At 37.6% G+C, this 27018-nt stretch overlaps 1 protein-coding gene across 1 annotated transcript in view; it reads left to right on the forward strand.

Moving 5' to 3' along the window:
* ATXN10 (ataxin 10) overlaps positions 1 to 27018 on the forward strand; it is a 107645-nt gene that overhangs the window by 52186 nt on the left and 28441 nt on the right. The window contains exons 8-9 of the mRNA XM_076332786.1: positions 3187 to 3295; positions 6600 to 6769. Coding sequence (XP_076188901.1) covers positions 3187 to 3295; positions 6600 to 6769 — 279 coding nt within the window. The remainder of the gene's footprint in view (positions 1 to 3186; positions 3296 to 6599; positions 6770 to 27018) is intronic.

Consider the following 27018-nt stretch of genomic DNA (forward strand, 5'->3'; position numbering starts at 1 on the left):
TTTTAAATGTATGTTGAGAGGTGTTATGAGAAGATATTAAAAATGACTTTATGAGGAGGTGATAGTTGGATGCATAAAAAAAACCCCACCACACAGCAATCCCTTCTTACCTGTCCAAGAAGGACAGCTTCCCCTCCCCCCTCAACTGCTTAGTCTAAGTTATGTTAGAAAACTTAATTGACTACTTCTGGAAAAGGTATCAGCTTGGCAGGAAGAGGACATACGCTGAGACAATTCCTCCCCCCTCCCCCCCCCCCCCCCCCCCAATTGCTCTCTTTCCCCACCCCACCCCCCTTTTTTTTTTTTATTCTGTGTGGTTACTTTCCAAGTATTCTGTGGTTTCAGTTCTTGGGAAAAAAAAAATCTGTTTGTGCCTAGCAGAAGGCGATCTCTGTCCAACTTGAAGGTGCTGGGACAGCAGTATTAAGAATATTACTGTATACCTTGCCCTCCTTGACACTGACTTTTTATCCTTCTCTCACATAAACATGATGTGTGATAAATTGAGTATCGCTATTTGGTGGGAAATATCATTTAATGAGCACAAAATATAAGTCATAATAGCTGAATAAATGGAGAGCAATGACAAGAATAGTTTTTAAAAAGTGTGTGTATATGCATATTGTGTGTATACATTTATTTGTAACATATGCTTGCCATGGGAAAAGAGAAATTCCAGCTTAAATTCATAAAACTGTTTCTTTTCTTCCTAGAAATGATCAAAAATTGCACCAATTTCTCCTCGATTATATAAATATTTTAGTTTTTGCGTAAGAGTTGTACATAACTGAAAAAAATGCAATTGTGCATATAGAGTCTGTCATTAAAAATGTTTTAGGCAACATCTGTGATATTAAACTAAACTCTGCCTGGACTTTTCTGTGGCCCTGAAGCCAAATGCCTTGGTCAGGCTAGTAAGTTGTCTTAGCCTCCAACACTGGGAGGCCACATTTGAAAACTCTTCTGGGAAAAGTCCTTGAACTGGCCTGACTCCCAAAATGTTGTCTGGGTGTCCCATCCACGGTTTAATTTATTATATGTAGACATTGCCTTTTTTCCCTAAGGAACCTCAGGTCTTGTAGCTTCCATCTCAAACCAATGAAAAGCTAATCATATGCTTCTGCAGTGCTTAAACTAATGTTTAAAATAGCTTTTCCATTATAAGCCTGACTTGAACATCAGTTTGCTTTCACTAACTTTCAACCATACTTGCAAAATAAAATCCTTCCCTGGATTTTAAGTTCTTCTTTAATCTCTTTATAAGGAACATCATTTCTGAGTCTCTCTCTCGACATATGTTTATTTAAAAACTCTTCAATTATTTCCTTATTTACTTATGAGATTATATCCACATCAAGATGGCTGTCAGATTTAAAAATATTTTGGGGTTTGAACAGCATCTTGTTGCTGAACTTAAAAAGGAAGTATTCTGCTTTATTGCCTTTCTTTTGTACAGGTGGAGGGGAAAAAAAAAAAAAAAATTGAACGTTGGGGCGGGGTGGGGGGGAACCCAACCAGAGGTGTTTAAACAGTTTTTTGAAAGTATCAAGTTTCAAATATAGATAAGAATTTGGGGGTTCTTCTGTGCTTTTTAAATAATTTGTTCCTCTTCTCAAATCTAGATGGAAGAGTTGCTGAACTGAGCCAGTTGGTGGGATAAGAGAAAGGGATAGATGGTAGTATAAAACCCTGGGAAGAAATATGTAGAGGACAGTGAAGAAAGGCGTTAAAAAAAAAAAAGAGGGGTGTGTGTGAAAAAGGATAAGGCTGAGAAAGGAAAAAGCCACACCTCATAGTATCCGCTGCTACAGAGCTTTCATTATGTACGTGGGTAATGGGGTACACATGGGCAGCAAGGGCTGTTGCACCTTACTGGTGTGATTTATAGTTGTCTATTGATACTTGTTTCCTTTACAGTTGTAAAGCGTGTAACCTTTTCTTGTGCAAAAGTAAGTGTTGAGTGTATGAGCTGAAGAGGTTTTTGGTTAAGCTACTGTCTTGTAACAATGCAAAATGGCTTAAAAACTGTGAATACCTGCTTACTGTCTGTGAAATACAGTTAGGGTATTCTTACTTTATAACAGGACAATGACCAATGTATTCAGAGGCTGGTTTTGTGCTGTTGAAAGCAATTTATTGAATAACTTAGGGTGAGACCTGCACCTTCCTACACCTGTGTGAGGAAAAAAATGAAAATACAGCTTTTTAGGACCTGGATCCTATACCAATTTGTTGTTTTCCAGGAGCATAGGAAGGAGCAAAGAATGGATATAATCATAGTATTTAATTACTGAACGCTATTGTTGATGATTTCAATTATGTTCTATTAATATGGATTCAAAAATATTATACTGTTGGTAAGTAAATGGCTCTTTGTCCTGGTCCAGACAAGGCAGGAATAGTTACTGTGACCTGTGTCTGAGCCTTTTCAAGGCTACCTGCAGTTTACCTACCACACCTTGTGTGGAATCATCTTGCGGTCACAGTCTGGTTCTTGAGCAATATGTGGTGTTCCAAATTATGCCATACGCTCTTAAAGTAGTTTCTGTAAGTGCTGGATTGTCATTGTAAGCACACATCAACATAGTCTGTGAGAAAAAATAGTTCTCTGGCTGAATAAATAATATGCAAATAAAATTGTGTGTCTCATACCTAACCAAAATGCTGCATCTATGATCCCAATCCTATTTACCCAAGAATAATGTAAATTCTCGCAGCCAAAATTCATTTGACCACAGAACTTTACAGAATTCCTGCGGATAACAAATTGGTGTCTTGCAGACGGTGTTTGTGTCTTTAAAGTGGGACGCTCCTAGTGAATAAACTCAAAGAAAACATTTATACAGAAATAATTTTCTCAGCTAGTAATTTTCTGCATTTCTGCTTTTGGAAGCTACTGTGTTTTTGTTAAAATTTTATCCCTTATGGCTCTGTTTTGGTTTCCCCATGATTTTTCAGGGCACATATGACACTGTTTGACTGTAGAAAAGAAATTATTGCAGTGTAATACACTATTGCTATTGTAGAAAGATGTCGTCATTTTATATAAATTTATTCTTGGCAGTCTAGAAGACCTGCAAAGAACCTGAGGTGCTGAGAGTTCCTGTCCTCTGTTTAGATCGTCAGTTTTATGTTCCTATGGTATCCTTCATAAGCCATTTTCAGAAACGTAATTTTCATTTACAGGAAGCACTGGTTACAATTCGTCTTCTTGACATTCTTTGTGAAATGACATCAAACAACGGACAGCTAGAACATCTGCAGGCTTTGCCTGGTTTTCTTGAAACAGCCATAGGTGAGTGAAAAGCTACCAGGTTTATTAACTGTTGGTGTGCTCCAAATCATGTTGCTCTGTGAATGAAAACATGTTTTTCACAACTGGTGGTAATTATGATTCTGACCTTTTTAATAAAACAAATAAATAGGAGATTGAGTTAATCTACATTTTCAAATATTTGATTTGTTCCTGGAATTTTTCTGCTTCTCTACTTGCTCTGTTGGCTCCTATTACCCAACAGAGCCTTGATTCAACTGTCAGCAATGTGCTATTTATACAGTAAGAGTTGTGCAAAGGACAACATAGCTGCTTCCTATGTTCTTCCACTGGCTGAATGTGTGTGGAAGAATTTCCTCAAGAAATAGAAAAAGGACTTTTCCATGCCTGTTCCCCTCTGTTTCCCAAATTCCTGAAAACTAAAACTAAGTACAGTTTGAATGTTCTTAACCAAATTCAGTGACTTTTAAAGATCAGTGTAAAAGAAGCTTTCTTCTGCTAAGAAGCAACAAGCAAAGGGCTGTACACAAAGACAATTAAGCCAGGATGGTCCAGAGAGACACTATATACTCAGGGAGGAAGGATGAAGAAGTGTGTATATATATATATATACTGACCTGTGCCTTCCTGAATCTTTGCACTTTGAGACTGATGTATGCCACCATTTTCTGAGAAAATTGTAAAAGTTTATGCATTTTAAAGATAAATATGTAATATTTTGGCTAAAAAAGAAAAAGGCTGAAACAGCTGTTAACTATGACTATTTTGAGATGTTCGAAGGGTCCTTGCTGATTAAAAAAAAACAAACCACCAAACCCAAAACACCAAAGAACGACCAAACCTGTACTTTTGATGACAGGTTCATAGTTTTATTGCTTACAGTAAGATGACTAACAACAAGATCTATTTTGTGTGTTTTGAGGAAACTCAAAAGTTATGCATTGTATCATCTGAATGTTTGTATAAGTCTTTCAACTTAAACGAGAATTTCAAGGAGCTGCAGATCAGTTAAGTTTAGAGGCCTGTAGGCCAGTCCTCCTTTCTCTAGCTGCGCCCAGACTGACTTTTCTCTGCAGCCGTCTCCAGGCTAATGAAACAGGTGCAGGCTAGAATGTTGCTACCATGTGCCTCCTACGTATTTCCCACATGCCTTCAGCCAACAAGAATTTATCAACTTACGTAGTTTCTCTTTAAGACTACCTTTTGGCTACAAGACTCCTTTAATCCTGGATTAGCAAAAAGGGCGAAAAAGTGTATTGATGTGTTATATCACCTTCAGTATTTAGTTCTGAAGACCGGAAGAATAAGGATAGAGAGTACAAAAGATTTTCATCTAATAGATCTTTTGATGAAGCAGTTCTACTCTTCAGTTTATATCATGAGAAATTTCCTATTGGAAATTACTAAAAGATTGATTGAAAGATCTGAAAAATATCTGAATGATCTTTTAAGTATCAACTAAGGAGTGTGTTTTGCTATTTTCAGTAATTGTTGGATTAAGTTAGACAGTAATACTGCAGTGTTACTAATATCTTTAGCACTGTTAACAGCTTGATTGCACAGTGTTTGGGGAATATCACCAGGGAGGTAAATGGTCTTTTGGATCGAGGGGCATTTTGGAAGAGTTGCTTTTTGGGATAATGACAGAATGGCAGACTGAGGCGTCCTTTAGTTGAGAGCATGGGTGACATCCCGGGAGCAGTTGCTGTGTTGTGTTGATGTGCAGTGTTTGAGAGGAGCACTATTCTCTCTGGGTTGGCATCATGCATGGAAGGTCGCTGCTGCTCTTCCACCTTTTCCTGTACCTCTCTTTCCAGGTAGGTGCATTGCTCATTGCATTTTTATCTGCACTGTAATAAAATTTGAAGAGTTTTGTTTACTTTTTTGGTGGGTGGGTCTTTTGGGGTTTTTTTATTTTTTGTTTTTAATCCTTTTGTTCAAGGGTCCCTCTTAAGGGCAGGCAGAAGGTTTGGGAAGACCATGGAATTCCCTCTTACGTGTTTGTGTGTGGGAAAATACTTAGACTATAAGGCAAGGAAGCACACAAAGTGAATGCTATGAGAAGGATGTGACACGCTGACAATTTTTATGAATTTACAAAAGCAAACAAATTGCTATGGAAGAAGATTGTGTTAAAAGCTATTTTATGATGACATCTTTTAGGGGCAATCAGGAGATTGGCTGGTTTTTACTAGTTCAAAATATGAACAAATACAAGTGGTAGCTCTCATACGGGAGGCCTCTAGGCCCTGTTATAGCTTCGTCTCTTAAAAAAACTACCAAAAATGTAGTTACCACTTTATCAGCACAGAGATTTTATTTTTTTTCCTTCTCCTATGTCAGCCATCTGGGAATGAAACTATAATATGAGGACCTATGAAGTTTCTTTTAATTTAAATCCAGGAAATCTAGTGCCCATTCCACTACGGATGTTGTCATATCTGGAGCAGAAGGAGCATAGGGCTTAATTACTGCCCTGTGCTATAACCCGGTTTTGCTACATCTTTATTGTTCCAGTGTAAGCTGCATGAAGCATCTTGGGGACAATGGCATGCCAGGCCGTTTACTAGTATTGCACGTTGCTTAGAGGAGAAATACTTGTTAATTTTTAAATATAGGCACAGCCTTTAGTGAATTGGCTTCTCAGCTGTATGGGCTTTCAGGTGTTCATATGACTTCAACTTTTCTTCTGGGTGTGGTCTCTTTGTGGAATGTTGTTTTCACAGATTTTAGCTTCCCTTCTCCCTGATTTCTCTCTCGAGCATTGTAAACTAGCATTTACCATACAGAGACATTAGTATTTCTCCGTTGACAAGATTATGGCACTGAAGGATTTGTAAAGATGTGTCAAGGTGGTAGATGTACTTGAAATCTTTTCTCATACTACAGAGCTAGGAACAGACTGGAGAAGAGAGAAAAAAGGAATTCTGTGATTAGTATGTGTTGCTGTGACAAGTTTGAACTAAAGGAAATTTTCTAAAAACCTTGTTTTTAGAAATATATTTGCGGTGCCAGAATCATCAACAGCCTACAAATTCTGACTCTTCAAGTAGAGACCAATAGCACCAGCCTTCAGACTTCATGTCTGAACAATCTAAGTGTGTAAAAAGGATGTAAAAATACCTTCTGACCTTGGGACAGCCTTTTATGGTTATACTAGCACAAATTAAGAAATTAAGAAAACTTTTAAAGTTCTTTTGACATATTGCTGAATATCTGAAATTATGTTGATTAACTTTGAACCTAACAATTAGTAGTAAAGCTCTGTGCAAAGCGATACTAATTTTCATGTGGTAATTAATTGAAATATTCTTGTGTTCTGTAGATACCCTGAGATTAACTCATCTTGCTGGGAAACAGGCTGTAAATATTTTCACTGCCACACATGCTATGACAGGGCAGGAAGAAATTTCACACCCAGCTGTGGGTTTTAAATCTCATCTCATTCGTTTGATTGGAAATTTGTGTTACAAAAATAAGGAAAACCAAGACAAGGTAAGTTTTTATATTTTTCTGGCAGAACTCTGACATGCGAACAGCCGTGTATGCCTCACCATGACTTTACTGACGAAAATATATTGTTGTTCTACAAATAGAGATTAGAATTGGTCGTGTAAAGGAGGTAATTTTTTTTTTAGTGTCTTTGAGTTACTATAACAGGTATGCTAACTTTTTAATAGCAGTGTGATGTGTGCCTGCCTACCTTTTACTTCCGTCCTAAAGAATGCAAGCCAGTGCCTAATTCCTTTATTGTTTTCACATTTGCACTTTATTTGAAAAGAGAATGTCTGAGACTAAACCTCATCTTCACTTTGAAGGGAAATGGATTGGAATTAGTTTTGGAAAATTAATTGGAAAATTAGTTTTGTTTCCACAATGAGGAAAAAGAGGAAACAGCAGCATGTTTTTAAATATGAAACCTTTTTTTCTTAGAATGATAAAAGATGTGGCTTTCCTCCAGGACTTGTTAGACTAACCTAATTTCAGCAGGAATAGCAGTCATGAAATAATATTGTCTTACGGTTCATCTGACCACTTCCAAAAATCAAGGTTACTTTTTTCATTTGGCCTAAGCAACCATGTAGTGTATTACAGTAGCCTCAGCTTAACGAAAGCTTTCTGTTTCTCTAGTTCTTCCTTGTGAGTTTCTTGTTGTAGAGAAACCCTCTGTTGATTCCCGTATCTTGCTTTTCTCTTAGAAGTGTCTTTCCTTATGGCAGCCTTGTCCTGGAAGGAAATGGTCTTGAGTAGCCTTTGTTACTGAATAGGGAAATTTGGGATTGTTTTCCTTTCTTTACTTCATTAATTTGAATCAAAAGTTTTCACCTGCTTTCAAGGAAGCAATTTATAGGCTGGAAAATGAAAAACATAGAAGAAAGGCTGTATCCGAAGAAGGAGTAAAGGAGATAATGGAGTATTTTTACTTCTTTCTTATGATGTCAAGTGAGGCCCATGTCAGCAAGTACCAAAAATACAGTAATTAATACTGGTTACTCCACAGGAAGTTACATGTGATGACATACTCTGAGTCTAATTCTGTGTTGCCACGGAGCTATTGAGACATTGAGTACTGCAAAATCAATCTGTTAGAAGCTTCTGTGTCCGAAATTTTTTTTTGTTGTTGATTACTTGATTTTACAAAGATAATAGATTCTTTTGTACTGATGCCATCAAATCTGGTTTCAACTGCTGCACTGTCTACCAAGTTAGACTTTTATAATGGCAGCAGGGTACTTTCATAGTGTATGAGGGGAGCGCTCCCATTTCCTTGGGTTTTCTTTTTCTGCAGGGTAGAGAAATGGCAGATCTGAGGAATGCTACCCTCTTTGTCTGACAAATGCTAATAATATGGGCATATAGATGTGAAATATGGTAATGATCCTTCCTTTCCCCATTCATATTACAGTATATAATAAAAGGTTTTAATATTTCTGAAAAATATTATTAATCCTATTAATCACTCTTGCATAGCTCTGGCTGTGACCCGTTATGATGTATAATATGTGTTTATGTACGTGAAATACATTTTTGTGGAATACTTTATGATAGTGGAGGGGGTTGCTTTCATTTTGAAAGGGTTGACTTAGTGCTTATTGTTCATTTTCGCTGGGATTTTCAAAGGCCCCTGGAGCAATTAGGCATGCAGGCTTAGTGTTTTCAGTGGAAGCTGGGTATTAACTTGCCTTAAACTGCCTGCAAATATTATTGCTTTATGCTGTCTTGAAAATTACTTAGATTCTTGTGTGCGATATCATGGAACATTATTTAAGTGCCGTTGAAACTTTAGAAATGCCAATAGCATGATATCTTGTCTGTACCCTCAGTTTATTTCATACATTTAAATTGGTTCTAATAAATGCACTTGTCATTTTTAAGGCAGTTTACATACATAAACACATGCTTATGAGGGCAGGGCAAGCAGCCCATATCATTGCACAGATAAGAAAACTGAAGTTTTGAGATGGGAGTGAATTGTTCAAAGTGGTGCATGTGTCAGACCTAGAACTCAGTGAAAATGGGGTTAGTTCCCACATCTCTCTTCAGAGTAGTATCTCACAATAGAGGTCTTATTTTATATCCATTATTGGGTTTACACAGAGTTTACTTTCTCTATTCAATCAAAAGTAATGTAATACAGGGTAGATTGTGTTTTTTAAATAACAAGCCAACTGACCAATGCATCTGAGACACCTTGGGCTTTAACATTGGCTGTTGCTTTTGTGTGACTTACCGTCTGAATTGTAGGCACAAGCTGGGGAAAGTGGCTTTCTCTTCAGTCAGTTTAGCTGGTTGCCTGGCATGAGAGGGCTGCACAACAGTTATCAAAGGCTCTTGAACAGCACTGTTAGTATTCTGACTCTTTAATGAGGCTTTCACACTTGTTTTCTCTAGTATTTTTCTGTAACTTCCAGTCCCAGTAGAGCTCCCAGTAACAATGATAATGCATTAGTAAATGGGTAAGAGCACACTACTACTAATAAATAATAAAAAATATAGCCCCTATTTTTATAATATAACCTTAGTGCGTGGTGTTGGTCTGCCTGACTTTTTCTGAAAACCATAAGTAGTCCCAAAAGACTTGGGGCTCAAACGGTGACTTGGGCTAAGCCTTCTGAGTGGACAGAGTTATATCACTGTCTTCAGGAGCTTCTTCAAGAGTTGAGTGACAACCTGCTTGTTCTCTGGGAGGTGGGTCTTGAGCCAGCCTACACCTCATGCAGTGCATGTCTCCTGAAGTATGATGGTGCAGTCCTACTGCATGGGCCACTAGTGACAGAGTTAAAGCAACAGAGAATGCCTGGAGTGGGAGGATAATTGCTCCGCAAAGGCTGCTTCTCCATGTCTGTTTATGGTCTCCACCTGCTATAAGAACAATAATTTCAGGGGATTAGTGCACTGGTTTGTTGGCAGTGGTGAAGAATCTTGTAATGCTTTGGAACAGAGAAATATCTTACTAGTGCTTTATTGCTTCTTCACTTTCTGTTTAAAACCATTCTTTGTTTTTAATAAAGCATTCTTTAGCTTGTACTCTCTTAACATTAGGAATGTATTCTTTACATCTTTTCTTCCTCATAGTTTTATTTACACTGTTGTGATAAGTTCTTAAGATACAAGGGAGTGGGCAGACAAGCCGTAAACTGAGATGCAGTTATTAAAATGGGTCTTGACAGGCTTACTGCCCACTTGCATGTTTTGCGAGGCTGGATGGGTTGGTATTTGTAAGAAAAGTGTCTGATAAAATGTTCATTTTGGACTGATAAATATTGGGTACATCCATGTCCTGAGTTGCACACACTCCTGCATGAAGAGGAGAGAAGAACAAATAAAAGTGCTGTACTTAAGACACCAAGTGTTGAGCTAGTTCCGTGTTGAACCTGCCAAGGGCCTGCAATGGATGTGCAGTTCTCCTGTGCTTTCTCTCTCTGTAGGAGGAAGAGCTGTCAAGAGTTATTGTCATACATGTAAGGCAGTCCTGTGGCTTGTATTTTGTTATGTCTTCTTCACAAAGATGCATTGTATGTTTTTATTAAATATACTGGAAGGAAGGAGCAGGTTCTCAGGCAGAGCAAGGAGTAGAGGTTTTGGCTGGTAGTTGATGAATGAAGTTATCAGAAGGAAAAAGTGAAAATTCCTCCATACTCCCCTCACCTTGTTTGACTTGCCTTCTGAACACCTCAGTTTTATCATCTGGACAGAATTTATACTGTTTTCTTGGGGGGAGGCTTTAGGCACTTACTCTCCACTCTCGCTTTTAAAGCTATGAGTGATGGGTTCAGTGCAGCTCTTTCTGCTTGTTTAGTATAGTAGAACTGTTTTAATAAAGAATAAAACTTATGAAAGAAACCTAATGAATGAAGTATAGAGGATATAATCCTTTATTGTCGAAATGAAACAAATACAAAATAGGTCATAGCAATTAGTCTGCACCCCTATTTTTTTGTTCATTTACAAGAATATGTACTGGAAGGTGAGATGACTAATCTCTGCCTTATTGTGACAGATCGCACTGCTCTGCACAACCTTATTACCTTTCCCTAAAACTGTTGTTTATGTTGTGAGGTGTTTGTGCAGTATGACTTGTTTAAAATACTTGATTTAATTGCAAGTGTCATCAGTACTTGAATAAGCAACGGAATAATTGCTTTGTTACAACAATGCTTCTGCATTGTTTCCCTTCCTCTCTTGTAGAGAGAGGAATTACATAGACTTCAATCACATAACCTGGCTGGAGTTAGTAAATAGGGAATTGAAAGGAAGTAGAAAGCTTGACAAAGTTTAATTGCTGTCTTTATTCACTTTCACTATTTTATTTCATTATTTCATTTCATTTCACAACTTTATTCACTGTTCACTATTACCTCTGAGATCAAATGGGGGAATCTGAATTGCCTGGGGGTTCTGTCCAGTGAAGACTGTTCCTTAAGGACGCAGCGTTGTCTGGAACAAGCTAGATGCGAGACATGAGCCGTGTTCCTTGCAGTGGGGGAGCAGCCAGCTGGCAGAACATCGGCATGCTGAGATCATGCTGTACTGTTGCCTTTTGAGAGGGATCCTGAAGGGAAAAATGGTGACGTTTCTGAATGCAAAGTTAAGCCTAACTCAGTAAGAACAAAGCACTTAGCTTGGGTTTGGTGCTGTAATCTGGTTGCATTTGCTTTGCCACCTTTAACTGACTCTTGTTACTGATAGGATAGGTAGTTTATTGCTACCTGCTTACTTTGTCTAGCAATACAGTTAGTGTGCTAGGACAGTTTGATACACGCTGAGAGATCTCTAAGTGAATACGCACAAGTATATTTTTGAGGTGTCTCTTTTTCTTAATCAGCCTGTTAAAAGCAAAACCGATCCCCTCAGGTAAAGAAAGCAATCCTTATGCCAAGGACGTTTTGGATACTGGGGATGCTGATGGACCCAATGATAGGATATTAATCTCGGAATGTGTGTGTTTCATTGGTAAAGTTGTTCTGTTGTTTATGTAGGGAAAAAATTTTAAATACAGAATTGTCTTTGGTACTGGCACCTGGCACCTTCTTACCTAAATGGAATCGCTCTAATGAGGTGAACAATTTATAAGGGAAATTTTTTCATGTGCCTGTTTTTTATCTGAGGTGGCAGCAATGCTTCCTCTAATGCAATTATATTGGTTTTTGTCAATGCAGAGTTGAGAAAAGAAGTCTTCTGGGAGGGAAAAAAAAAAGCTTCTACAGTTAAAATTCATCTTAGTAAAAGTAGCAAGTAAAACATCTGGATACTGTTTAATGTGTTTAATGTAACTTGGATTTTTTTTATATATGTCTAAGCCAAATTGTTTTATATGAGACTAGCTCCCTAATTTGAAGACTGTTCTGCCTGAAAGTATGAACAAGGTTTGACTTGTTTGGAATTCAGTTTTCCATTCTTTTTTTTCACTGGGGCAGGGTGTGCAATGAATCCAGTTAGAATACAGTTAGAAAAAGGTGCCAGCATCCATAGATCAAATTGTCACCGTTCAGCTCCTTAACTTAATCTTCTTGCTGTAGCGATTACAAAATAGAAAACGTCAAACTAAAGACAAATACTTTGTTTTCTTTAACAATTGGCTCTTTCTCACCTAAGATTTTCAGAAAGACTGTATGAGCTTATCTGTTCTTTTTCTTCAGGATTAGTTTAACTTTTTAAAGTAATTACATTCTTCCTGGCACGGCAGGATTTGGAGTTACTTGCAATGAAGAGCATCCCACATTTATCTGCATATGCTGTTGAGAGAGGGAGGAGAGAAATAAACCACTTTGATTTTGTCATTAGAAACCTACATAATTGTGATTATTATATTTTCCTGATTTTAAACATAAGCCTAAAATGGAAGAGATTATTGGTTTAGAGTTGAGCAAAAGAGGAGCCTCTTGGATCTGGATGCTCTGAAGTGGTGAGCTCCTGCACACCACTCCATGGTTCCACTGTTTGGATGGGGCTATTCTAATGTTGTAGCTATCTGTATGTTTTAATGCTTTGCTAGATAAGGACAAAACATTCAGGGTGTTGCAGGACTGAGCCCTTTAATTGGTAAGTTTTATCTAGGTATAGCACTGTAAAAGTCAGCAGTAGAGCTTAAAATGGACTTTCTCACAGAAGTGCTTTAAAAGCCTAGGTTTTGCTGTGGAAATGAGATCTCTACCTAACTAGTATAGAGATACCCCAAGTAGAAAAGCATCTGTGGTTCAAGAGTGTCTTTAAAAGTATCTGTTGTGACATATAAGGTAACTGTCTCTAGTCCTGGTCCCATACGGATTTTATGTTAGTCTTCAGCTCTGTCACAATCATGAATCCTTAATGAAGTGTGAAGATTTTCATCGAAGTGCTAGAGACTGTTAAACAAAAAAGAATCATGAGATCTCTAAGTGGTGGGACAATATGAGTAATAAGGGGTTAGTGTGGAGTTTTTTTGCCCTGAGGTCAGAGATGCATGTCTAATGCAGTATAGTTTGTAAAGCGCTGAATTATTTTTATAACAATGTGATTCATTTGTTGTTAGAGAATAATACAAAACTTTATTCTGTTGTGCTGCCCCTTTATAGGCAATGAGTTAATGTTCCCTCTTGTCCTGCTCCTATTCCCCCTTCCACCCCACCAATTTTTGGCAATTGATACAGCTGATCCAGTTGTTCCTTGTGACTTGTCTAGTTTGACCAATTTCACTTGAAGCCTTGATCATACAACGCACAGAAAGTTTTCTCTTGTAAGGAACTTAGATGCACTTAGGTACAGTCAAAGTTTCATATTAAAGGTACTTTTAATAGTGCATAAGCTATTTTTTTGTTTTTCTTGAGGTTTTATTTTAAACAGCTTACATTTGATGTTTAAATTGCATACTACATAGAGACCTCTTCACATATTGGTTGTCTGGATATCCTCAATGATTGGGTGAAGGCTGACATACGCACAGTACCATATTTCCCTTCTAGTATATTATTGGCCTGCTTCATGTGGAGGATTATCATAATTACCATCTAACAGATAAAGGAGTATAAAGGTCAATCTGTATATTATTATGTTCTCATGAATCATAGGCTGAGACTTTGACCAGACTTTGACCAAACCTTGAATATACATAAATGTAAACTACATTGGCTTCTGCCAATGTGAAGATGTCTGTAGAATGATGATTTTATGCAACATACCTTTGCCAAAAGCAAGAACAGGACTTGGACATTTTGGAGTAAAAGAAGGATTGTGGGAGGAGGATTATTCTTGTGAAGTTCATAGTGTTTTAAATTAAGATGTTGGATAGCTCTAGAAATTAAATTAATTGCTTTGATTTATAGTGGCGAGGGAAGATAGGAAAGACTAAGATGACTAGATGTCTTCTAACATTCAAAATTAAAACAAGCTGGCTCTGCATACATTTCCAAACAGTCAGTACCAACTTACAGGCTTGTTGGCCTCTTCTTGATTCTGAACGGTTTTTTGAACCCTATTTGGTGTTGAACCCTGTTACCATTGCGGTGCAGCACAGGACTGTATCCCTTTTTAAAGGAAAGCTCAGCACGCCGTTGTCAAACAGCCATTTCCAGACCTTTTTCAAACTCAACAATAAGCACTTATTCTAAGTGTTGAAACTGCATCTATAGCATTGATATTTAATGTGCCCATTTAAGATGAGCAGCTCATGTAAAAATACTCATTTTAAGCCAGACTGAAATCTAAAAATAAGATATTGACCTTTATATGGAAGAATTCTCAGAGGTTCCTGCGACTCCTTTCCTGGTCCGATGGGCTGAGTAGTAGTTACCACATATGTGGCAGACATGAATTAAACTTGGTGTTCACCAGAGTGTGTTCCGTGCTGTTGCAGGCTTTCTAGACTTGTTGGTTTGCAGAATGGCCTGATGTAGTACTTACCTGAAAGGTGTATTGTGTGGCAGTCCTTGCTGCTTGGAGTAATTTCTGTAATGAACCGGTACCTATATAATGAGGGGGTTACAGCTGCACTGCGGGTATTGCAGGTGGTTCTTAGTGTGTTACCTCCTTTGTAAAACAGACGAGTGTTCTCCTGGGCTTTGCAGGCGCTTTCTCTCTTCAGAAGTAGCCTCAGCATCTGTTGGGCAAATGCCCTGGTTTAAAGTCCACTGAAATCAGAAAATGTGATCAGCGATCTCAATCAGTCTCGTCATTTTTTTTTCTGGGTGTATATTTTGAGACCTATAAGGAATGGGAGGTGATGTGACCTAGCTTCTAGAAAAAGGAGTCTGGGAGTCATGACAACTTTTTTTTCCTTTCTCCAGCTTGGATTCAGATCCTTTAGTAAGACATGGGTTGTTAAAAGTTCTAGTAGCTTGCTAAATCTTCTGAGGTATTAAGAGATGGGGTTTTTTTTTGTTGTTGTTCTTCCATATATCGTTGTCAGTTAAGAGCACCGTATCAACCAAAAATGTGTCTTGCTAGCTTACTAGGTGGTGAAGAACTGAATTTGTTTGGGGTACTCAATGTTAGGAAAACTGTTACTAAAATAACCACCTTCTGATGTGGCTAATACAATATTAAAACAAAGGCTCAGAAGACATACAGTACCCTGTATTGCAGGAAGGGGGTTTATCTGTGTTTCCTGCTTTTTGCCAGTGTTATTGATTGCTGGGGGCAAGACCACCATATGTGGAAGAATGTCTACCTTTCTGAATACTTTTTCTCCAGCTCAGATGTGAGCTGTTAATCCAAATTCTTTCCAATTTTACTGGTGTCAGATACAAGTGACATATATTTTCCATTACTATAACAAGGAATTTCATTAGTTTTCGATGTTGTTTTTCATTGTTCTAACCTCAGCATGAACTTTGAGTTTCCCTGTCTTCTCTTAGCTGCCACCCCACGTACAGATTTTTTTCTTTTCTTTTTTTTTTTTTTTTTAAAGCTGCACCAGACTTCACAATGGGCTGATGTTATAACGCTCTGAGTGTTGAACATGATCCCTTTTGGATACATAAAACTTTCTCTTCCTTTCTACTTACAAGAGGTTGTGTTTGCTGTTAATTACCCTGTGAGGCACAGGAATCAGTCATCTTTTCATCTGTTTCCTGGGTAATTACTAAATTTTGGTTACTGTGAGATATTAAAGTTTCTCAGCTTGTATTTTTATGGCAATCCTAAAGTTTGTAAACATAGGTACAAGCAAAAAAAAAAGGATTTTTCTGTTTTGTTGGGTGTTGAGATTTGGCGATCGCTACTTGTAATCTGTCAATTCAGTTCACATTTTGGAAGCACCAGTAAAATAGTTTCATTGAGGAAATAATGAAACATGGCGTATGTGATAGACTACATTTTGTGATGAATTTACTGCGGTAACTCTTGGTTTTAGTGGTACACTGTGCTACATTCAGGGTGAGGAGGACATGAAGGAGACTTTTTGTGGAGGCTTGTGGAAGGGGTTGGTGGAAGATCCCTTACCATTGATCAGCAAGCAGGATGCTGAACGCATGCCACTGAGTCCTGACATTAACTTTCCCACCAAAATCAGAGAAGCATCAAGCTAGAAGACAGCTTACAAATGTGCTTACAGAAGTCTGGTGTCCAGTTTCTGTTTCATCGAAGTGGGGTTCAGTTACTTAACTCCCTCCACTCCTGTGGCAGCTCATCATCAGGTTCAGTAGAGGTGTAATGTCTTGCAGGCTTCAGCCTGGCTTTGCCTTATCAAAAAAGCAGCTGTGAGCCTTCAGTTCTCTTTGCCTGTGTGCCTTCGAGCCAGTATAACTTCTGTTACCAGCCCTGAAAATTGTTTGCTAAAACTCCCATTGAAGCATATGAGGCCATATCAGAACACCTAGTCTTCAGATAGAGACCAAGCATTTGGTTTCCTTAGGTTTTTTCCCCCCTTTCTCCTGTTTTTCTTTGTGTCTTTGGGAAGAGAAAGGAAACTGCAGTGACTGTCATCTGCAGTTTTGAATTTCTGCCATTGGGTGATGCTGTTTGTTCTAAATTGTAGACCAAGGAGCATTATTCTGCTCCTTGCTGTTCAGTGTGGCAATGCTTGAGTGAAGTTTGGTGATGCCGGTGCCCAAAGGGAACCAAAGTATTTGAATAGTCTCATTTTTAAAGGCTGCAGAACCAGAAGGGGGGGGGGGGGGGGAGAGGGAGAGAGGGGTAGAAATCCCCATCCTTTCTTTTTCTTACGTCAACTCTGATAAATGAATTGAGATATTTATTAGGAATGAATAATAAGAATAGATGTTTCTGAGGAGGCAGAATTACAAAATAATATTATGAAAGCCAAAGTCCTTCCTTGCCCATTGCTGAAGGTTTAATAAAATACTATTGCATCAAAATGCTTTCTAGTTAGCATTCAGTATTCACCATGTCCACATTTCGCTTTTTTGTTCTTAAACTAGACATTTGAGAGAGATTTCCACTGCACACTGTCACAAACTAGGTATTAAGTATTGTCTTCACTAGGTGAACATGTGCATGTTCATTTGCATGTGGTAAGGAGGGAGGGGGACTGGACGTGAGGATGCATATGTCCGTGTAGGCAAAGGTTCTACCTGTTCAGCTCTTATTTGCAGGATTCCATTCAGTTATCTTTTCTGCTTGAAATGCAGGGCTCTTTGAAGAGCCCTGATGTTGTTAAAGGGCTGCAATAATATAAAAATAAGTGGTGATCACTTTTGCATCCTTTTTATTAACTATAGGTGATCTAATCTCCTTGCTATCAACAGCCAATGATTGGAAGAAATCTATGTAGCTTTTCATGCCTTCTTTTATCTGTGCAGTGGCAGAACAGATGAAGAGAGGAAAACTTCTTGTAATCTCTAAGGAGATTTTAGAAAAGCATCTCAGTTCTCACATTGTTTAAGGACTTCATAAATAGTGAGGATCTTCTGTCTGTGTTTTGAGGGAGAACAGACTTAATATTCCCTTTACAGTCTATTGATATCTTTATTTTAGCAATTCGCATTAACTGTGCTTTTTGAAAAATTTCTATTCTTTAATCAAAAAAGCTCAGTATTTCCATAAAGAAGTGGCAAAGATAAAAATTGCCTCATTAGTGAGCATTTAAATGTTTAAAACTGCATGTCTCCAAGTTCACACATCATAATTGCAATCAATCAGTTTGCAATTGTTCACTTTGTTATGGCAGAAGTGGTTTGCTGGAAGGATTTCAAAGTGACATTGACCGAAGATCTAGTAAAGATACTGCAAAAACAATTGGGTTTTAGTTTAAGTTCCTTGAATGGAGCACTGCCTATATTTTGATATTGCAACAGTGGGAGGAACATCGAAGTACTATGTCAAGTGATCGCTGTGCTGAAAGTCAGAGCACCAAGAAGCTGTTGAATTAATCCTCTGCTGTTTGTGAAATGCAGAATGAGCTAGATTTGCAAAAGCCAAGGCTGGATTGTATGTATTAAGCTTTAGTTGATGAGAGACTGCTAGCGAGATCCCTTCCATCTTGCCTCTAAGCATTTCCACCAGAAAATACTACAGGACTGGTTGCTTCCATCACATATCCTGATGCTAAGCTCTTCTCTAAGGAAAGAAGAAACCTGCGCCTCCAATGTGATTCTATTTCTTGCTTGTAAGGTTATCACTCAGTAGGGTAAGATTAAGTGTTTGCTAATAATCAGTGTATATTCAGGTAGAGGATCCCCATGGGTTTAGCGTGATAGAGAGTAACTGAACAGACAACAGCATTGCACATCTGTTTATCCACCTTCCAGGCACTGATAACAGGCTCCTGTGGACTCTAGCAGGGTTGTATCTGCTTGGAAAAGAACAGTGATAATACAAACATAGTGTGCCCAAACAATCCTCGTCTCCAAGACTGACTTACTAAATTTTCAGATGCATCCTCACAGTCTGAAATTCTGAAATGCACTTTTTTGCCACTGATTGAGGATTGAGAGAAAACAAATGTCTGTGTGCAGGTTCCAAATGGCTAAAATAGGTATAGAAATTGTTGGTAGTTGTGATACACAAATAAGGGACAGTTTTGATCAAAGTCATTCTTTGCAAGATAAAGCAAGGTTGAAGTTCAATATAATAACTAATATGTAATCATTCTGGTGGGTTATCATAAATGTCCTGTAGGTGTAAAAGTATAGTGATCTGAGGAGGAGGTACAGAAGACAGCTGTACTTTGTTTTGCAGGTACTTTGAGCACTAAATTTGCATACTTGTAACAATTTGTTTCTGAAATTGCAAATATAGCCTTTCTGTCAAGGTAGTGTTCTTGTCATATTGTTCATTGTTCTCATTTATGAAATGGAATATTGTCCATAATTCTAGGGAATAGCGAAATTGATAATCAATAGAAATTAGCTATTTTCTGGTTTACTATCTGTAATCTGTATAATTTTATATATACATATATATAGGCATGTGTGTATGTGTATTTTTTTATATATATATATGGAGGCACCTGTGTCTATATATAATATATAAATATGTACTATATAAATACATACATGAAAAAGAAGTGTGGCCAGCAGGTCTAGGGAGGTGATTCTCCCCCTCTACTCTGCTCTCGTGAGACCCCACCTGGAGCCCTGCGTCCAGCTCTGGGGCCTCCAGCACAGGAAAGACACGGACCTGTTGGAGCGGGTCCAGAAGAGGGCCACAAAAATGGTGAGAGGGCTGGGACACGTCTCCTATGAGGACAGGCTGAGAGAGGCTCTGGGGAGACCTTATTGTGGCCTTTCCATACTTAAAGGGGACTTACAAGAAAGATGGAGCGAGACTTTTTACCAGGGCCTGTAGTGAAAGGACAAGGGGTTAATGGTTTTAAACTGAAAGAGAGTAGGTTTAGATTGGACATAAGGAAGAAATTCTTTACTGTGAGGGTGGTGAGGCACTGGAACAGGTTGCCCAGAGACGTTGTGGATACCCTATCATTGGAAGTGTTCAGGGTCAGGTTGGCTGGGGCTTTGAGCAACCTGATCTTGTGGAAGGTGTCCCTGCCCATGGCAGAGGGGTTGGAACTAGATGCTCTTTAAAAGGTCCCTTCCAACCCAAACCATGCTATGATTCTATATACATACACACATAGGTATATGTATGTACATACACACACACACACACACACAGAGACTGATTAGTTGCCTCAATATACTACTGTGTGTGGGCTTCTTTGGAAAAAATACAGAAGAGTATTACTTTAGTTGAAATTAATTGCATTGTACATCTTTGATTTACTAATCTTCCCACAAGCAGTGTTTAGATTGTATTACTCATATATACTGTGAAAGAGATTTTCAAATATGAGACTAATTAATCTCTCGAGTAAGAATCATAACTTTTGTTCCATTCCTGGGGAAAAAAGTTGCATTGTTAAATTTAAAAAAAAAAAAAAAAATAGAATAGAATAAGTTCTATGTACCTTGTTAGATCTTTTTTTCATTGGTGGCAAGATGTTGTCTTTTGGCATCTCTCGGTGAACATTGTTAAAAAATGAGCTATGGAGCAGTCTTAATGATGTGAAAAGGAAAAAAGAAAAACAACACTGATACTTGAAAACATGAAAAATTTCATATGAACATAAATTATATGAATTTACAGAGGCTGAAAAATCTTACTTTGCAAGCCAGCAGTACTTTGAAAACTATGAATGCCAAAAAATGTGTGAGTCTTGAACAATGTATGTATCCCACTGTGCAATTTAGATACGATACAAACCATGGAAATTATATTTCCCTGATGACGGTTTCCTGAGGAACAGAACACCCAGTGTAAGGGATCTATTTGCAGTATGACTGGGTACAGCCAAGGCTGTTGCAGTATTTTAATTTGAGTTTGAGATTCCTCCTGCTTGTGTAACTTCAGTAATAATTTTGCTGCTTTTAAGTGTAGCAAAAAATTTTAGATAGTTGACTGCCTCTAAAGTAAAAATACCCAGCGTGCTTCGTTTCAGTCTAATAATTTTTGAGGTGATATGTGCAATATTTAAGGTTGCTTTAATATTTTTAAGTTACTACAATCTGACTGATACTTGAAGTGAAATATTGAAACCGGACTTAATATGAGGATTACCTTCATCTTGAAAATAAAAAGTTTTTGTATTCACAAACTAAAATAAGCATCTAGTTGCTTGCTTTCTTTTTTTTGTTTTAGCATTACAGTCTGCTTTGGTTTGACATTAGTCTTAACTGTGACAAAATAAGGGTTTAGACTTTGGTCTAGAAATAACTGTTCTAGAGCACAATTATGGAGCTCAGTGAATTCATGTTGAAGTTGGTGACATTTCTGCTGAGTTTTAGTAAGGGTAAACTGCAACATTTACCTCCAAATTGATTTTTTTCCTGTCTTTTTAGAAAAGGAGGGGTGCTACCCATGGAGCTGTTCAGGGCTTGGAATTTTCCATAGGACATTTTCCAACTTGTCTAAAAATCCTTTCACCCTTTAGTCCAGCAAAGTTAAGGTTGTGCATTTGGCTTTGGAAATATTGAAGAGCATTATTTCAGGCAATTGTTCAGTATTGTAGTAAAAAAACCAAAACAAACAAACAAACAAAGAAATGCAGTGTTTTGCTTGCAACAAAAATGGAAACAGTTCAGTGAAAATCAGTAATAAACTGGCAAGTTCCCTTGAACTTGTGTCTAACTTATGTTCCCTTGAACTTAATTAGACATCACTACCTTGGTATTTTTCAACCAGGTCTATTTAGGTGTCTCAGCTCTGCCTGTTCCCCACAGCTCCACTCATGAGAAGCTGATGCAGTTTGAGAGGACATTCACTACTGCCAGGTCTTCTGGAACTTGCAATCCAGTTGGAGTATTTGGTGCTTGGGAGTACCTTCTTTTAATTCCAGCTCTTGAGTCTACAATTTCATGAGCACCTCACCATTTAATGCATTTTTTGAAAGTGCTTTTAGAATTTGTAGCTGCTGAGGAAAAAAGCTTAAAAATGCTTTCTTAATTTTAAAAGTAAAAATGTCATTTTTAATGCCCCTACAATAGATCAGTCTCGTGGCAGCTGATTGAGGTTCTGATTCAACGCTTTGTATCCTCTCACCTTCTGACCCACCATTACTGTCAACCTGCTCCTGCAGGCTTTTCTATAAAAGTCTCGACCTGTCCCTTTGAAAATCAACTTCAAAGAAAACAGTGTTTATTAATAAACTCCTATAGAAGTTTTCTTTGTTCTTTAAAAAAAGTAATAAAAAATAGTGACTAGTTGATCTTAAGAATTTAAAAAAAATTTTTCTAATTTTATGATTGCATTTATTTTGGTACAAATTTCAGCTACTGAAATGTACTGTTCATATGAGATCTTTTTTTCTTCAGTGGACTTGCTAGGAAGAGTTGCTGTGCATGTGTAGGTTTCCTTTAATGAAGTTTTAATAGCATGGTGTATATACTTAATGTAGAGTAATGAAACTGTGTCTTGAAACAAGAACTCTTTCTAGTTTTCAGTTAGAACCTGCAGTCTTGACTTTATGGGTACAGACCTGTAATCAAATTAATGATCTGTTGCAAGAAAGGAAATAACAATATAAATAAAACTAAACAGAATATTTAAAATTTTATGAACAGGTGGCTTAGTGCCTGAGGATATATATATACGCATCTTGTTTTGCACAATAATATTTTCATGTAAATTGACCATATGAAAAGATACATTTATTATGGAATTTTTAAAACAATTTGAACAACATCTTTACAAATTTAAAATCTTAGAATTCTGTTCATCATGGATATATGAGTTCGGCTAGAAGCTGGGAATTTTCCTTTCATAGTACCTGCAGTTGTTACTACCAGACAGCAAGACATTTAGAGACACAAATACTCAAAAAAACCTCTGGTAGTCGTAATTTAGAGGTAAATTAAGAAACTAGTATGCAATCTCCTTATGTACAGCTTCATGTATCATCTCGCTCAATCGCCTGAGGCATTAGCAAGCTATCAGCATGAAATTTAGTGCTAGAGAATGCATACCTGAGTTATTGTATATCATGCATACTAAATATATGGCTTTTATAGACATATAAATCACAACATCAGGATTCTTGTGTTTTCTAAATGTAAAGTTGATCTTAATCTCAACAAGGTGGCTAAATTTATTTTAATAAGAGAATCTGATCCTGTGCAAAGGTTATGCTTGGTGAATCATTACAAGAAAATGCATATTCTTAGAATTTCAGGTAAATGTAGAGAATAATTGCTCAAGTTCCTGTAAGTCTGGATAGTCAGCAAAGACACACAATGTCATGTGAGGACTGGGACAGTCCCTAGTGGGTACAGCAAGTACAATGTGTTAGGGACCGTTTCTAGCCTTGAGGGCAAGTTGCAGAGTTTGGCATGGCTCACATCCGCGTGACGGAATTCTCCTTTATGGGCTTCTCCTCCTTCATCTTCCCCCACCAAAATCAAATCATAGAACTGCCTTTCCCATACCTCTCCTTGGGAAGAGCCCGTAGCCTACACTATATACCCAACCATTCCTGAATGTCCAGAGGAGTGCTAGTTGTCATGAGCCAGCAGCCCCCTGGGGACCATCCTAAAAGTAGAGCAAGAAAGGGCAACCGCAAGCCAGTGCTGAAGGCCGGCATCCTGGCTCTGCATCTCTTACTAATGCAATTAGAAGCTCTGTTGAAATGGGTTGGAATTACCCAAGTTTGTTGCAGCCCTCAGACTTCACTAGTGTATTGTTCACCTAAGATGAGGTTGATTTTCCTTTCTTCCACCCTATGTTCTGCATCTCCTGTAATGATTCTTGTACTTATTTTGATCACAGTAAGAGGAATTAGACCTTGGGTCCCATTGGCTTGGGCCATGGAGACCCCCACCTCAAGATGTTCTGTGCAGGTGAACTTTTGACAACTCATTGCTAGTTCATTTGCAGATCTCTTGAATTGCAGCACATGGTTTTGAAGCTGCTATGCCCTACTCCTGTATTAACCTCATGACACTCTCTAGTTCCTAACCTTTTCAGTAGTTTGTTTTCCTTGAAAAACACAGATAGCTCTTAACCTGCAGAAGAGGTTTGTTAAGAATGGTATTTATCTGTTTATCAAAGGGTGCTCCGGGGGATAGGTATTCAGAGTCAGCAGTGGCATTTCAGAATGCAGTTGAGCTGGGTTATGTAGCAAGTGGACTATGTCATTGGATAACTGATTTCCTCAGCTGTCATGGAGGTCTAGTGTAAGGTGCAAGGATTTGTTCCGCTCTTACATATTGGTATGTTTGCAGATAACTGCTGGAAGGGGCCAAGTGAACTACTACAGTAGTGTAACCTAGAGTATAATTTGGCTTGCTTTCTGAATCCTTTTGTGGTTTGCCATTGGCAATTTGGGACTTTCCAAAACTGTAATGGAAAAGTTATGAAAACTTTATGCCACCAGAATCACACTTTGTAATGATTGTCAGTGGGAAAGCTCTCTAGCAGTTATTTTTAACTGCAGTTACATTAGCAAAAGGGGTTGCAAGTATCAAGAATGATGAATAGTCATTACAGGATCAACATTCAGATTTCTTTTTCAGTTAAAAATGAAACACCATCACTAGCAAAATCCTGGAATTGTTGAGGATTTGGTTCTGTTTTTATAACAGCTGTAAAAAAGACCCCAAACCAAAGTAAAACCCTTTTTGTTCTGCAATGTGAGGAACATTAAATGCTTGACTAGTATGCGTGCACAGGGATTTCCCCCGCTTATTTAGTTAAGCTGATAGAGAATAACACTTTAATGCAACTATACTGGTTTACAAACCTTAGGTTAATATTTTTCTCTTTAAATGACAGAAAAGGCTGGTTTGTCATCTTCCTGTACGTTGATATTTTTCCAAGCTTCATATTAGCATACAGTGCTGCTAGCCACTCCATAATAGGTTGGCAATTCAAAACACCTTCATTAGTACATCCCTACTTCTCATGAAATGACTAGTTTATATGACACAGCTGATGAGAAATCAAACCAAATTTGATTTTAAAAAAATTTATAAAATAACATTTGTTGAAATAGACATTGTTTTTCACAGGGTGCCATAAAGTGAGAAGAACGGACGCATCATATTACTTATTGTTAACTTGAATAAAGCTTCTCTTAATGTATTTGAACACCTTTTCCATATAAAAGTGTTTCTCTCATGCCACAGCTTCCCTTGCGTTAATATTCTGAAATCTTTTAAATATGTGAATGAAAGTCTTCTGTTTTCTTTTAATGTTTGGTTTCAGCGTGTGAGAAATCATTTAGTCTGTCTGGGATACTCTGTTTTCAAGAGAGTATCTTCTTAAGGCAAAGTTCTTAACCACAAGATTTTTTTATTCATAAAATGTGTGACTATAGTTGTCTTAGTAAAAATGTGGCTGAAGTAGTTTGTGGCATTATTTCAGTCATGAAGAAGTAAATTCAGTCTGACTTGTAAACAATGCTAAACTGAACCAAAAGTTACTCTGTTCATTTTATAATCAATTTCTGGTAATTTCTTACTTTTGACACTGCTTACAAACAATTTGTTTTACTTTGCAGTAGATGCTCTCTACAAAAGCACAATACCAAAAAGAGAGATAAGAAAATTAAACATGTGAACACCAGCACCTGTCAGTCTGTTATTGGCACATATGAAGCAAATGTGGTAGGTTTTGATTGCTGTTCTTCTAGGTAATATGGCCAGAAACCGATAGCTGAGTATATAGACCTTGTGAAAGATGATTGAAAGCAGCTTGGTGTTTGATCATGTTTAAAAGAGGACCTAGTCCTTGTTATGAAGTTAAGCTGAACACTTCAACCTTCTCTGACCTTTCCTGAATGTTCCAGTGAAAGTTGTTGGGATTTATTTGTGTACTGAGCATTGAATAAATAAAAATTGTACTGAATTTGGTTATAAAAATGACTTGGAGGAAGAAATGAAAGGGCTTTACAGGGAACTACTTATATCAGGATTGGTATTTTGTACAGGATTATAAAATAAAAAGGAAGCCAATGAATTACTTCTGAAAAATGAAAGAAAGTGTACTTGCTTGGCTTTGTATTTGAAATGACGTGCCACCTGTTCTATTTTGGATGAAGAATATTCTGTGACTTGAAGGTATCATAAAGGAAAAAGTTATTCTGTTCACACAGAACAGTGTATGTCTAAAGCTTCTTTCCTCCCAACTGGAGACTTGATTTGCACCTGCATTAACCTCCTTTGAAACCATCCCCAGTAAGCTCTATGTATGGCTCTGCAGTGAATTGAGACCGCATCTGTTGGTCCTGAAACAAAGCAATTATTTTAATTGCAAGATTTTGGGTTTTTTTCTTTCGAAAGGACCCGTAATTCTGTTATTTATATGTTTCTTGAAAAATGTAACATTTCATATAAAATGGAGCGTGAAATTGGCATTGCTCAGTGAGAAGTATTATTTACTGCGGTATTAAGTGATGGAGTTGTATGGCTGGCTGCAGACTTCTGAAGGCTTCCCTGACTGCTCTGATTTAAAACACAAGCAGCAAACACCATTAAACTGTCTTCCGGCTTTAGTAGTCAGCCGGGTCCCGCAGTCTACCATTTACAATTTCTGTAGAGTTCTAGAAAGGCATTTTACAGTCCTTTCCTGAAACACTTGCTTTATTTTACTATGCTTTAACCTAGTGAAAAATGTAATTAGCATCAAGGATAGCTTTATACTTAACGTGTAATGGAGTGCACGTCCTTTACACACATACTAGAAAATTAATGGTTTGTTCTTTGACCCGTCACTAAAATCTTGGAAGCTCTGCATACGAGGGAATGTGGAAACAGAGAATAGTAGTGAATGCCATTAATAATGTCTGTGTGCTGTTTTCAATCTTCAAGCCTACTAGCTTTCTCCTTTTATTTCCCACCACCACCCTTGGCTGTGAAGTTTGGGGTGATAAAAATATACTCAATAACTTATTCTTTACAGTTCCTTAAAAAATTTTATCACTTCATAATTGCAATAGGAAGCTCTGGGGAATTATGGGAAACTGCCACCACTTGGGTGGTTGTGGTACTTTGCTTTTATTCTTGAGTCTGTCAGAGTGCACTCCAAGTGCATGCTGTTGTATTTAGCTGCAGAATTTTACAATGAAATGCAGCAATCACCAGCACAAAACATTGTACATTTTGAAACCATCCTAGATCTTTTCTCACACATTATTTTCATCATTGGAGTATTATGTGTTGTTATCTTTGCCATGGATGAATTTATATGTCTGACATGGAATTTTTTTAAACCCTTGGTTCAAAGTGAAATAAAAGGAGAATGCTAAGTAAAGCTGGACGCAACAAAAGTCATCATTAGAGCACAGAACATCTGATTGGCATTTATTGTTGCTTGCT

The sequence above is a fragment of the Aptenodytes patagonicus genome, chromosome 1, assembly GCF_965638725.1.
Source record: "Aptenodytes patagonicus chromosome 1, bAptPat1.pri.cur, whole genome shotgun sequence".
Lineage (NCBI taxonomy): Eukaryota > Metazoa > Chordata > Aves > Sphenisciformes > Spheniscidae > Aptenodytes > Aptenodytes patagonicus.